At 42.0% G+C, this 14,081-nt stretch overlaps 1 protein-coding gene across 6 annotated transcripts in view; it reads left to right on the plus strand.

Annotated features, from left to right (window-relative positions):
• MEIS2 (Meis homeobox 2) overlaps positions 1-14,081 on the plus strand; it is a 175,004-nt gene that overhangs the window by 154,628 nt on the left and 6,295 nt on the right. For all 6 annotated transcript variants that reach the window (XM_037395025.1, XM_037395027.1, XM_037395023.1 and 3 more), the window contains one exon: positions 13,749-13,807. In XM_037395025.1, the coding sequence (XP_037250922.1) occupies positions 13,749-13,807 (59 nt within the window). The remainder of the gene's footprint in view (positions 1-13,748; positions 13,808-14,081) is intronic.

The following is a 14,081-nucleotide window of genomic DNA, read 5'->3' on the forward strand; positions in this document are numbered from 1 at the left end:
AATGTTTCTATTGACCTTAAATTTTCTGTTTCTTTCAAAAGTTGGTTAGAGATGTTCTAAAATTTGGCTTGAACTTCTTATGAAAGTATAATATTGGCTTATAAATCAATTAAGCCACAATAAAATATCTGTGGCATATTTTACAAAATAATTCCTCATGAATATACATGTATCTGTCAGATATATATATCATTTGGGTTGCATATGGGTTTCAAGCACAAACACTGCAATCTTTAAGTTAAGCTAACCTTGATCTTTAGCCATCACTGAATTTTCCAGCACTATCACCTAGCTTCTTCCCGGTTTTGAGATGTCTAAAAAGTTTCTAAAAAGAAACATATGCTTGTTTCCATTGATGAGCATACACATGCACAAAACTGCTTAGAATGGGATATAATTGAGAAACTTGGAACTGTAACCCTAGCAGTATCGAAAAGTGAGATATTGCCCTGCCCGTGGTTATTTTATGTAGAAAGGACCTCCAGGACAGAGGAGTAGAAACACAAATACATATATGGTGGTAAACAGACACGAACATGTTCCAGAGTGACAGTCAGCCTTGCCTCAGTGTATCTCCCCGGGGGCCAAATGCAGCCAAAGCTCTTGTCATACATCGCCATACCAAGCTTTACACAAAAGAGGCAAACGGGGTAGAGGGAATGCTATACTCAATGGCTCATTGGCTAGAAAATTCAGTTGTTTAACAGGATATATGTTTGCAGGTCTTCTCTTCATCTTGATTTAAATCAATGTCTTAACTGTTCCAAGTGAGTTGAGTTTCCCAATCAATGGGCTATTGAACATAATGCTCCATCTTTACTCTCCTTCAGTATCATGCCTTTTTTGTTCTGACTGCCAGTTCTGTTGTGTATGTAACGACTAGTCAGTAGAACAAAATTAAATAAGAACAAGGGCTTGACTGTACAGCCTCTTGGTTAGGACTCCAACTTCAGAGGTGTGAGATTTAACTGCTGATTAATTATGACTGTATAATTACTTACTTCAGGTGGAACATCTTCAGAATGAGAACTGAAAGGGCTTTGTTTGCTGTACTGAATACCTGGGTGATTCAGATATTCTTTTAGGATGTGATGGACCTATGCTCAAGTCTTTGTTCCAAATCAAGCAGGGTAGGGTGGCAAAACTTGATCTCCTTCTTTCCAGATAAATAGTCAAATAATTATGGTGTCAGCTATCAAGAAAAGAGATCTTTATCTGTGTTGTTATAAGAACAGATCTGTCCTAAGATGTCTGTCTCACTAAAAAGATCCTCAGGAATTCTGACTGGACATAAGTGTCTTCCTCTAACTCAGAGATAGCACGTGATTACAGCAGAAAGTAACTCACTGTTAGAATATGCATATAGACAGCAGCAAAAATCATGATGGGATGGGGTCAGAGATAGCACGTGATTACAGCAGAAAGTAACTCACTGTTAGAATATGCATATAGACAGCAGCAAAAATCATGATGGGATGGGGTGTTAAAAAGTAGAAAACTACATGCCTACATAATTCAGGCATTTTCAGTGTTTTTCTTTTTTTTCCCCCCCCCCTTTTTTTTTTTTTTTTAAATGTAGTTAGGTATCTAAGTCCATCCTCTGGTGATTTCTGGAACATGGAACCAGAGAGAAATTTCCTTGGGAGCAGATCACCTACAATTTACACACTAGAATCAACATTCCTCTGCTGATATTGCCTTGTAACTCAGAATTTCACTGAGCATTAGGATTAGCTTTACAGGGCCTATGATGATTTTGATAATAGGTAGGACTCGGTAATTTTGAAAATTTTCCTTACACATCTGAGTGCTTTACTAGACAAGGCTGAAGTGATCAGCATTGTTGGATATGGCCCTGCAATTACCAGTTTTGTGGGCTAAAATGCAGGTTTATACACATATTCTTAGATGCCTTCACCCCTACGCAGTGCAGGAACAATTAGTGAAATTCTCCTGAAAATTAAGCCTCAACACCCGACCAGTCAGAACAGTCAGAGTTAATATTGAAATCCATCAGCAACCAGTTATTAAAATTATGTGAGATCACACACAGAGTTTCCAAACTGCTCTCATAAAGAAAGATAAATATTAGATAGGTTATATAGATTGGATTTAATTTCATAATAGATATCTCAATTGTATGCAAAATATGGGATAGTGGAAGTGGAACACATTACAGAACTGGCCAGTTTTCATTGAGGAAACATGTGCTCAGTTTCAAATTTCTTTTTGTGGTATGATTTAATTTTCACATGAGATATTTAAGTGGCAGTGACAACATTAAGAGAGACTTCTCCAGCTACCTGTCCTTTAACAGAAGAAACAACAAATACATTAATATCCTTCTTACCTGGGGAGCCAACAATAACTGAAACGTGGCGCACTTGAGCACAGCGTCTCCTCCAGTGCTCTGCTCTGCCCTGCCCATGAGCCAGCTGAGTACTGAAATCAGGGGAACTCAACTTTTCAGGTGCTTCAGAAAGTGCAAACCTTTCCAGTTTCCATCCTTAACTTGTTCAGAAGTATGAAAACAGCAGAGAGAAAAGAAATGGTGTAACATTCACATATATGTTCTCAATCATAGCATAACTGGCCATCTAGGACCCCTGCAGAGCACCAGCAAGCTTTATCGCTGACTTGCCAGCTGTACTTTGCAATTATCTCTGGTGAGCCAGCAAGGTAGGCTGGGGAACAAGAGCTGAGCCCTGGGGGAGATGAAGCACTGGTCAGAAAGTATGGGAGCCTAGGATATGGACGGATAGGCTGAGGAAACAGCTCTACGGAGGCTTTAATTTTTCCATTCCATGATTCCAAACCAGTTTGGCTTACAGGAACAAAGACACAAGGATACATGAAACAAATTCATACAGTAACGAACTCTCAAAAATGCTTTTAGAGCATTTCCCCCTGATTCATGTGGGAAAGATAGAACACAGAATGGGATGAGACTGAGTAAAAGCTTCACTAGTATGACACTGGGAAAATCTGTATAATTGCCTCCTTTTTTTTAGCACTCTTAAATAATGTAGCTGTCCCACACTTGTGCTGCTAATACCTTCAGTCACTGTGGAGCATGTATTCCACAGCATGGCAGGCTGTGGTCTCGTGGCGTCTGTGGTGTTGACTTGTCTGTAGCTACTAAGCCATAAGACCCTCTGGTCTGATAAAGTCTTGCCACCGGTACTGGAATAATTAAAGGGAAAAAATGAACATTATTCTGCATCTACACAGAAAAAGAAGATTTACATAAGCAGAATCTCCAGTAACCAGTGCAAATCGCAAAGGATACCAGCATGTAGGTATGACTTCCTGAGAGGTGATTAGGTGTATCTGGATAAGAGCTATAACATGGGAGAGGGGTGTGTATTTATACATAGTGTAATATTTATGCCCATTACTTCTAATTGCCGAACTAGTTCTCTTTCCTCTCACGTATACTTTAGTTCCCACCAACCAGAGAAAGATGTCTGCAGCTAAATATCTGCCAATTATTGTGGACTTTTGCTTAATATTCTATTGTTCCACTGACAGCATGGTTTTTAATATATCATTTTATACTATCCTGTACATCATCATTTTCCTGCCTCCCTTAGGGCCCAGGCTGTAATAGTTCTTATTTATTTCCACAAGCTAACATACATGCAAAAGATCTTGTAGTCATGATGTCGCCCCCACCACCCTCACCTCTTCCCGTCTTCGTTTTTGTAATCCTTTTTGTCTGTTTTTAAAGTTACAGTATAAAGAAGTGTGAACACAGCATGCGTATAGACAGATACCAGGGTCAAATACACAGCTTGCTGTGTGGTTCCCTTCCCCATCCATAAACACACAAGACACTCCTCTCCCTCTCAGCAGTGTTATACTGCAGCCTTTTCTTGTGGCCTATAGGTTTGGGTTTTTAGCTAATAAACTTGAAAACAGATCAGAAAGGAAAGGAAAACTCCCTTGCTATTCCAATGGGTGAGGCAGGAATTTAACAGCCCATGAAGTGACTGATCACCTCACAGAATCTGCTCAGCACCTTCTGAGTCTAAGAGAACTGAATGGAGCATTGACTCAGGGCTGGCAGTGCCGCAGTCTGGTTAGTTGCATAAAATGCTGTTTCTTACTGAGTACTTGTTTTGCAAAATGTTTTTTTTTTTAGGAGAATCTGTATAAGCTGGAGGTGGCTGCAACTGCATCACCATCTCTGAAACAGAGCAGGCATCTTTAGGATCAGTAGTTCTCAAACTTTCAGTAGTGTGTTTCTATAAATATATTTTGGCTGTGGTTTTTTTAAAGTGGGCTCTTTGGATCCAATTTCCTGAGGTCCACTGGTTGACAGGTAGAAAAATAAATATTTTTTTTTCCTTCACATTTTAATAACAATGAAAAAGTGTACAAGCTTCATGGTCAAGACAGGACAGTGGGTACAAAAAAATTGTTATCTTAAGGCAAAATTTACTGTCAGAGAAAATGGAACATTCCTTCTGAACTCACGAACTGGTAGTGCATGTGCAGGTTGGTTGTAGATGGTTGCTACAATAAGGCTTCTTTCATACAGGTGTGTTTATGCCCCAGGCTTGCTGGCCACAGTCCATTCCATTTACAGAAGCTGAATTAAACAATAACTACCGCATTGCAAAAAGAAGAAGGAAAAAAAAAAAGGTGAGCGTCAAAGGAGATGCCTGAGAGCTTTGTTAGGGCCAAGAAAAACCCTGTTGCAGTTGTCAGAGCTTGTTGATGTTGCAGAGAACGGCACTTTTTTTTTTTTTCTGCTGGATTTTGTGGTTCTGCCTTAGGAAAGAAAGTAAAATAGAACGGAAGAACAAAGTCCTACTCTATAAATCAGCAGCTGCTCCTTGCCAGATCAAAGGAGTGACATTTTTGCTCCTGGACTACTTGTCCACTTTAGGTGCTTGACAGACAGCTAACAGCTGGCCTGTTACATAGTATAGGAGAGTTGGGCTACATCTTCTTCAGAGCAGATGACAAGCTAATCAGAGATATCCATAGCACAGGACATGTGAGTGCACCTTGATCTCTTCAAATATACCCAGTACGTAATTGCTAAACACCTTTCTGCATTTTTGGCAAGTTGCTACTTAGGTAGTTTCCACTGAAAAGTAAGAAGGAGAATTAGTGCCTTAAACTAATTTGATCAGGGAAGTTGAACAGATGTTGAATTTGTTGACAACTCTCCTTTTTGGGCCGATTTAGAATCGGCTAAAAAAAAATAATATGAAACAGTTAATAAGATGTGAAAAATACTTCAGTGTGATATTATTTGAAAACTACACTTTAAAAAAAAGAAAGTTACTTGAGACCCCTCAACTCCTGTGTAAGAAGTTGGATAAGCTGCTTGTGTTTTCAAGACTGCTGGACCCTCATCGGTTTTGAAAATCTTTTCCTATGAGTTTAAGATGATAAATTAACACATCTTTAAATGCATGAGTTGCTTAAAATTTTATAGGAGATCTGTTATCTACCTTTAACATGGATGTCTAAGTGCTAGCAAATCAAAGTGCATGCCAAATTAGCTAAAATTGTATTTAGCATCTCCGCAAGACGTATGTATACAAACCTGGAATTTTAATGTCCGTAGTAAAAATTTCAAAGTGATTCGGTTTCTAGTTGATTCCCATCTGCCATAAATCAAGTATGGGATGAGGTTATATACTACAGCTTATGTCTATTGACTTTGCATTTTATCTGAAGGTATGAATAGCTAAGGATGTCTGTTTGTCTCCTCCCTTCCTTTCAAGTATCTTTAAAAGATCATTTTTACGGTGCATGATGAACAGCCGTCTATGAATAACCTGATGGCGCTCAGGAAAGAGAACCAGCCGGGCCGGTGGGCGCTGGGCGGCTGCAGGTGTGCCTGGCCGCGCTGCCAGGCGCCGCTGCCGCCAGGCGCCCGGCGGGAACGCGGCGCTGCACTGCCTTCCCCGGGGCTCCGCGGGGGCCGTGTCCACCCGCGGCCCGGGCGGGCGCGGGGCAGCGGCGCCTGGTCCCCCGCAGCCCCCCAGCCGGACCCGCTCTCGCCCGCTCTCCTTCGCAGCGGCGCCCCGCGGCGCCCCGGCTGCCCAGCGCGGCGCAGTCCCCCCGCTCGCCCCGCGGAACGCTCCAGCGCGGCCGCAGGGCTACCTGGCGCCCCGGGGGCAGCGGCACCCCCGGCCGGCAGCGGTGCTCTGGCCCCACCTCATGGCGCCCTGCTGCACAGCGGGAGGCCTCACCTGGGGCCACCGCAGGCTGGGGCTCGGGGCGAGCTCGGTTTTGCAGCAGGGAGCGGCAGCTCTTGCCTTGCCGGCGTTACCGGGCACCGACCCCAAGCGCAGGCTGGCTTGGGCCTTGGCGCTGGGCCCGCACGGCCCTGGGGTGGTGGCGAGGCCGGTGGAAGCTGCGAGGCACGGGGCCGGCAGGGGAGCCAGGTGGCCATGGGGCCTCCGGGTTGATGGGGAGAACCAGGGCACCCTGGCTGTGCCTGGGGCCTCCTGGATGTCTGCCTTCATTGTAGGGAAGGGGTCCCAACAGAAGCCCCCGTCTCAGGTGCAAAGGCAGGGCAGCTCCCTGGGGCTTGGGCTGCAGTGCGGGTGCGCCCCGTGAGGCACCAGGTCCTCCCTTGGCAGAGCCAAAGCATTGCCCCGCGCTCCCAAGAGGTAGTAACCTGGTAACCAAGAGTTATGTGTTTAACGAGGCAGATTTTCTCTGAGGTGAATAGATGCCCGTCTTGCCAATTCTCATGATTTTATCGCAAGGCTCAAGTTATTTCATGTTAACTCGAGGTCCTGGCTCCAGGAGACTATGGTTACGTGGGAATCTTTTCATGTAAGTTTCTAGATTTTGTGGCTGAGAAGCGCTGTTTAAAAATGTGGCGCAATGACTGAAAAATCTCACAAAGTAAACACCAAGAAGAGTGCTGTTTAAATTTCCGATTTTTTAGGACAGCCTCACAGTTATGGGACAGGCAAATTCATGATTTCCAACAATTGGCAGCTCTGAGTGGCGCAATGCACGTTTAGGAGCTCCAACGTAAACATACAAGATGCGGCAGAGGTCCTCAGGACGGTTAGCGCCTGCCTCGGGCTGCCTCAGGCACCCAGCGTAGTTGCTCTCTGTCATCTTCTGGAGCTTTCACCAAACGTGGCTGCTGACTTATGTCCTCTGAATCACACCTTTGACAGATGTGAGATGTCTAAATTGGCTTAAGAAAGTCAGTTTAAACAGCCCCCGCCCCCCCTTCTCTAACAAGGCTGTCCAAAACTATGTGGAGTTTTGTCAGGGAATAAACCTGCCTGTCCCTCCCTCTCCCTCTCAAAACCAACGGTGTAAGTGATTCCATTTCTCAATATTCATGACTTAGGGAAGCTTTATTTAGATGGCTCATTTCCAGGTGACTAACTCAGCTTTTTAAATTTCCTATAAGGAATGCTGCAAATAAGAGTTGGTAACCAGGTGCGGCATAGATTCAGTGAAGCATAAACAAGGGCTTTTTCAACTATTTTTGTACACACACATACTGAAGGACACTTAAACCTAATTCTGTCAGTTTAGAATACATATTGGAGGGAGAAGTTAAATAAACTAAGATAATTAGGTTTTACTTGCTCAGATAAAAGTTTGGGTGATAGACAAAGACTGCTGGAAAGGCGGGGAGGGTGTATATTGATAAAAGTGTTTCTGCAAATTAGTCTTTTCTAATGCATTCTTTCAGACTGCTCTGATCTGCTCAAGACTTCTGAAATAATTCTTTCAGCCTGGGAAAGAAGCAATTTTCTAGGTTACTTATGAAAACATTTTTTGTGAATTAGATATAATATTTCATTGGCTATTTTCCCTTCCAAATTAGGGCATTCTTGGGCAACAAGGGGTCAGTGTAGTGTGTACTCTTGAGCTAAACACTGACATGTTCATAGTCCAAATACTGAAATACCATTTGGGCAAAGATTTACTTTCCCATCCAAGGTGAAAACATTTGGATTATTTTTTAGAATGCATTCTTAGGGTCTGACTCAGCAAAATATTGAGGCAGGTGCTTAAACCCCATTTATTTATCAAGCTCAGCTCCTATTTACCTACGTTTAATAAAAGCCAAACTTCTCATTTACATTTGGCAGGTTTTTGAAAAATCTTGCTAGTCTCTTCCTCTGGGTATCTAAAAATTTTGAAAATTAGGCTTTATATTCACATGACAGAAAATACACAATTTTAACCCTACATTATTGTTATTGTTGTTACTTTTATTTTTACCATTTCTATAACTAAGCCTCTGATGGTGTTCGTTCAGTATCTTTGTTCTTTTAAAACAAAAGAGCAGAAGTGTCTTCTTGCGCTAAAATCTAAATTGAGTCAAAACTTTCCTTGTCATTAATCCTTTCAGAGAACTGATTGTGAACTTGTCTCACAAATTTGTTTATTTCTCTGTTTTTCACATAAATAATAGAGTACCCATTGCAACATGCAGTGGCTAGTTTGTTAAATAAATGCAATATTTTAACACCTTGTTTTCTGGATGGATATTTTAAGTAGAAATTGAGATTGAAGACTGATACTGAAAAGTTTTGAGTTGTACATGGTGGCTCCGTGTTGTTCCTCAGTTTCTCAGAAGGAGTTTCTTTCCTCTGCTGCAGGAGAGTGATTCAGTTTTGCACCAGTTCATCTCACAGAAGATATTAGACACATCGACAAGTGACTGGAGTTAAATACTACTCTCTGCTTCAGTTCAGATTAGACCCCAAGTTGGGGATGAAGTGTAGTTTCCTAAGCTTCCATGCACTTCATCTTCCTGAGACATGTTGTGACCCTACATACTTAAAGTGAATTTTCCATGATAGCCGTACAATAAGGCTGGAGATATTTCTGATTCTGATTACTAACCAGTACAGCCACTAACAGTTCATTTCAAGAACTAATCTTACTCAGATTCTGTTAATGAGTGGTCACAGTGTTTTGAAACACACGTACCACTAAAAAAGACGCACTGTCTAAAAAAGACAGTGGCAACAACAACAATTTTTTTTTTAATGTAACAGATTTGAACAAGCAGACTAAGAAAGATCTCTATTTGCTACTTAATCTCTTTTGCACTTTGCAGAAATATCTTTCTGTGTTGTTATCTATAAAAATAAAATATATTATGTAAATGTGAATTTAGCATCATTTTATATGACTTGAGATATAATATGATAAATATATAAAGAAAATTAATTACAGGACTTCCTATAAAATACAGAATACAGTTCATTTTGGACAAAGAAAACCAAGGCTCTATTTGGAGAGATTCAATTAAATGCATATATTTAGATTATATTGTCATGCTAATTAGCAACGGTAGCAACCAATTAGGAGTAGGGCTACCAAATCACCAGACTACGCTGCATATTCACTAGTATACCTTTACTGCTCTACTGTTTTTTGCTGGAAGCAGATAAAAATTAAATTACTGCTTTTAAAAGTCCATTTTGTTGTGCATTTTGAGCCAAATCTTGTTCATTGTGCTTTCATAAATTGCCCCACAAAAGTTACCAGAACTACTTGTGTGAGAAAGACAGGCTCTCACTATAGGAAATACATATGGCTGCTTTCAGTAGCAATTAAAGAAAAACACAAGATGCAAAACCCCTCCTTTTAATTCAAATGGCTATTGTTTGAATAAGCGAGGTGAGTAATCTGTCATTTGCAAAATGCTGGAAGTGAGATTTTCATTAAACGTACTATGTCAATGACATGTATTTCTCAACATTACACACCTCATTTATCATTCTGGAACGAGGACCAAGTACCATATGAATGTAGAGTTTGTGAAGGTATTGCCTCACAGCCCTGGAGGCTGATGACCCCTCTTTATCTACACAGCAGGTAAGGCACAAACAGTGGCAATGTGAGCTCTCTCTGCAGTCCCCTGCCAGTGTGCCTGGCTGCTAAGCTGGGGGAACAAAGGAAAGATAGCATATGGATAGCAGATTGTAGGAGCGCTGAAAGAGGACTGAGAAAATCTATGTTGGGTGTGTAGCTCTGCCAAAGATCTCTTGTATGACTTTGGCCTTGTCACTTAATCTCCTTCTGTCTCAGTTACCCTTCACAAACAGGGAGAAGGTGTCTCTCCTCTGCCCCAGGCTCTGCCTGGAGTCTGTCTGTGCATACCCCAAGTTCTCTTGGACCGTGTGCTTGTGGGGCATGGAGTGGAGTAAGACTGAGCTTCATTGGGTCATCTAACTGCTGCTATCATCCAAATGATATGAAGTACTATTAACAGAAGAGTAACAAAGAAAGTCGTGTTGATAGATTTTACTCATCTTTTCAGGCCATCCAATCTTTGGCCCCTGGATGAAGGGTATAAGCATGGCAGGGAATTAGCATCAGGGGCAGAGCTGTGAATTCTTCTTTTATAGGGTTCCAAATGATGCTGGAAATAGTGACATTGGGGTTCTCTTTTTCACCTGTCTCTTAGTGTCTTTTGGAGACATTTGTGCCAAAATAACGTCACGGTGTTTCTGCAACGCATGAACTGAAGTGCTGTGCAAAAGACTGTATTTTGCTTTACTTTGGCCCTGGAGATGGCTCCCTGAAGGATTCAAAAAAAGCCCTCAAAAAATGTAAGGGCTAGGGCAGGGACTGTGGTTTCTATGTCTCTATTATGCACTCTGCATATTTATGGGGCAGTATAAAGAATAAATAAAAATCCACAAACACTGTGTTCTGTGCCCTTGTCTACCAATTGTGCTGATGCATTAAGTGATGTAGCTACTGCTAATGAAACTAGGATCTGATTTTTAGCTGCACCTGAAATGTGTGCCTGTTTTGCACCTGCAATTTTGCAAATACAAATAATTTCATATGTAATTTTTCAGACATACCCATTGAGGGGGTATAACTGATGCCGTATATGGACAGGATTTTTCAGAGGAGCCATAGAGATGGAATTTCAAAAAGATCTGCATGCCTAAAAACCTCTGTGCTCCTGTATCTTTCTAAGTGTATGACAGTGTATCTTCTCTTCAGACAAAGTGTTGCTGGTCTAGAGGACATCATTTGCACCTGCAGTTATGCATACGTGCAAAAGAAAAATGGAGAAATAATGAAATCAGAAATCAAAACCAAGCGCTATTTTTTGCAAGTTTTACTGCACAAATCAGTTTTTTAACTATTTTTTTGTGTGTGTGGAAACAAATCTGGTCACTCACTATTAGAGCTTTAATTTCCATTTCCAAAACATCTGGTGAATTGCCTCTATGCAGAGTTCACAGTGAAAGGATGGCTTTATTCACATCAGTGGAATAAAATCAGGCCAAGCTCTTTTGGGAGTGAATGGCAGGAAAAGACTGGGTTTTCAGCACCTGTCCCAAAAGTCTTACTCTGTGGTGGCTGTCAGCTATGTGAGGCTGGAGTGGAGTATCCCAATCTGCATGCTCAGGGAGGTAAAGCAGTTGTCACCTGAAACGCTTCAGGACTTAGAATTTTCTTAATGCTCTGCCTTGTTGTGTGAGCCCATTGAAAGAACACTTCAGAGGGCACCCATTTTTTACTAATGTAAACTTTCTGAGGAGTATCCAAAGATATGACCTCTGGGTGAACCTTTAACCTTCCCCTTAATTATTTGTTTGAAGACAGTGTCGAGTTCTCCCGCTGAGAGCCAAGGCCCATAATGCTTCGCAGCCCTGTGAGCTGGGGTGTGTGTGCAGGGAAGTGGAGAGGGACATAAATAAGGGGACCACCAGATGTAAATAATAAAAGTGGTTGGGTTTTAAACAAAAAACGAAAAAGCAATTTGGTTTCCCTGAAGAGTGGCCTGATTGAAGAAAAAGGGTTAGTAAGACGGAAAGTGTGTGCGTGTGTGGGGGTGTTTCTGTTGTCTGTGATTTTTTACAGGCCTAAATAAGCGTTCATTCCATTCTTTAAAACCTTGCCATCTGTATACACCATTAGAAGCTCATAGGAGGAGAGAAAACAGTCTTATCAGGCTTTCCTGTTAATCTCTATTGGCCTTAACTTTAGCTGATAAAAGGCACGCTGGATGGAGGAGGTTCAGGTCAGGCTCCATTTGGTCAGCGCGGTAACATTACTGGAAAGTAGCTCAGCAAATTAAGTCCTATCGGGGACCTTTGTCTTTGAGGATGGAAACGTGCCTCAAAATCACAGCGCCGGGGTAGGAGATGCCTTCGCTGTGCCACAGTCAGAAGGGAATAAACAAGTACATCGACTGTGTCTGAGTTTTTATTTTAATACCTGAAGTCATGATTAATTCTGAGGCAGGATGACATTTCTGACAACTGAATTATACTTTTCTTAAAGAATAAAGAATGTCTTTTAGATGTAAACAGAAAGATGCAAAAGAGCCCTTTAGTGCTACTTGTAACATTTATGCATCTGTCTAATGAAATTTCCACGACTGTGATTACGGAAGATGTAATCGAAGGTGTGCCGCTGTCTTTTATTATCTGCGGAGGAATTTAACCAGGGGTTGGGAGGGAGGGAGGGAAGCGACAAAAGGCCTTGTGGAGTTGATGCTCTATAAAGGCTAGCAATTTACTAAATGAGCAGATGAACTTAGTTTTCAGCTAAGTGACTGAAAGACTTCACTAGGCGTTGGATCGGGCCCAATGGCAATTATTTGGAGGCTGTTTTGGATGATGGGCATGTTAGTATTTCTGAAGAGGATTAAACACTAGTATTCGACTTCATTAGCACTCCTTAAGGGTCACCAGCCGAAAGCCTGAGCTGTGAAATAGCACACAAAACCTGCACGAAGGCTCCAAAGTGTTCTCAAACACAAAGAGGGGAGAAAAAACCAAGTGTGGCTCCTGAGTGATAGAAAATTACCCTGTTTTGAAAGAATTTCTGTGAAGAGGCAAGTTTTAAAATTATTTTAGGGAAATTAATTTGGCTTAGCTTGTGCCGATGTGGATCGCTGCGCATTAAGCTAATAAGAAATATGCAAGCACTTATTTTTGGATTACCAGCAAAATTAAATCCAGGCTCCGCAGCCAACTAACTGCCTTTACCAGTGCTCAAAAGCCGCGGCAACCGCCCCAGTTTGAGATGAAAAAAAAAGGTTATTTTGGGCCTAATATTAACCACATGTACCTGCAACTGGGGGTTTCTAACGAGTTGAAAGGTGCCTGGGTTTAGGGCGGGCGGTCGCCTTGCACGGAGTGTCCCCGCTCGGCCGCAGAGGTGGCCCCCAGCTGGCACTGACCTCCAAACGACCCCCGCCTTTACAGGCTCCAACTGCAGGAGTTGCAGAAGAGCAGAAGTCTTTCTGGGCCGGCACTTATTGCTGCTGCGCTGGTGATAAAACTTCAGACAGCCTAATTGATGGCTTTGCTGACCTAACGATACCTTGTGAAAGCATGGAGTGGCAAAGCCTGGTCCTCATTTATGGCCAGCTGCAAGGGTAGCTGGATCCCTAGGATGGAAACAGAAAAAAAAAAGTCTCCCAGCCTGTGAACTTTAACCAGGTTCCAAGCCACTCGGAGAAGTTAAAGAAACAATTGTCTTTTAACACAAGTTTTCGGTCGCATTTGCTCGTTCAAAGCCTTCTGGCAAATCCAGCTTTAAGCTGGCTAGTAAGATAAGCGTGTTACCGGTTACGATTTCTGAGCACTTAGAGGAAAATCCTTTAAAGTGAAATTATACTCTTTTAAAAAGCAACATGAAGCAAAACACGTTGCCACACCATGCTAAAATCCCGTCAGTTTTAAAGCAGAGGTGTTCTCAAAACACAGAGGCAAGCTGATGAAAGGACTTCTATTCTTTGTATTCTGTTGCAGGTTTATTAATGCCAGAAGAAGAATAGTACAGCCTATGATTGACCAGTCAAATCGAGCAGGCAAGTTCCAAGTAGTATCTGTATTCAAGTCCCACAGGCGCAAATCCTCATCAAGTTATTCTTCGGGAGTCCCATCACCTGGTAAATAAATGCTCCAACCAGGCATTCTGGGAGATTATTTTTTTTCTTATGTCCCCAGAATTCCGCTGTAGGAAGCAACTTCGCTAATTGGTGCTAATTGGAGATTTCCCACCCTGACTCTACTGAAACTGCTTTTTATTTTCTCTCTGAATTGGTAATTGGGTACAAGTAGTAGTGCCACAAGCAGTTTGTT

The sequence above is a fragment of the Falco rusticolus genome, chromosome 7, assembly GCF_015220075.1.
Source record: "Falco rusticolus isolate bFalRus1 chromosome 7, bFalRus1.pri, whole genome shotgun sequence".
In the NCBI taxonomy this organism is placed as follows: Eukaryota; Metazoa; Chordata; class Aves; order Falconiformes; family Falconidae; genus Falco; species Falco rusticolus.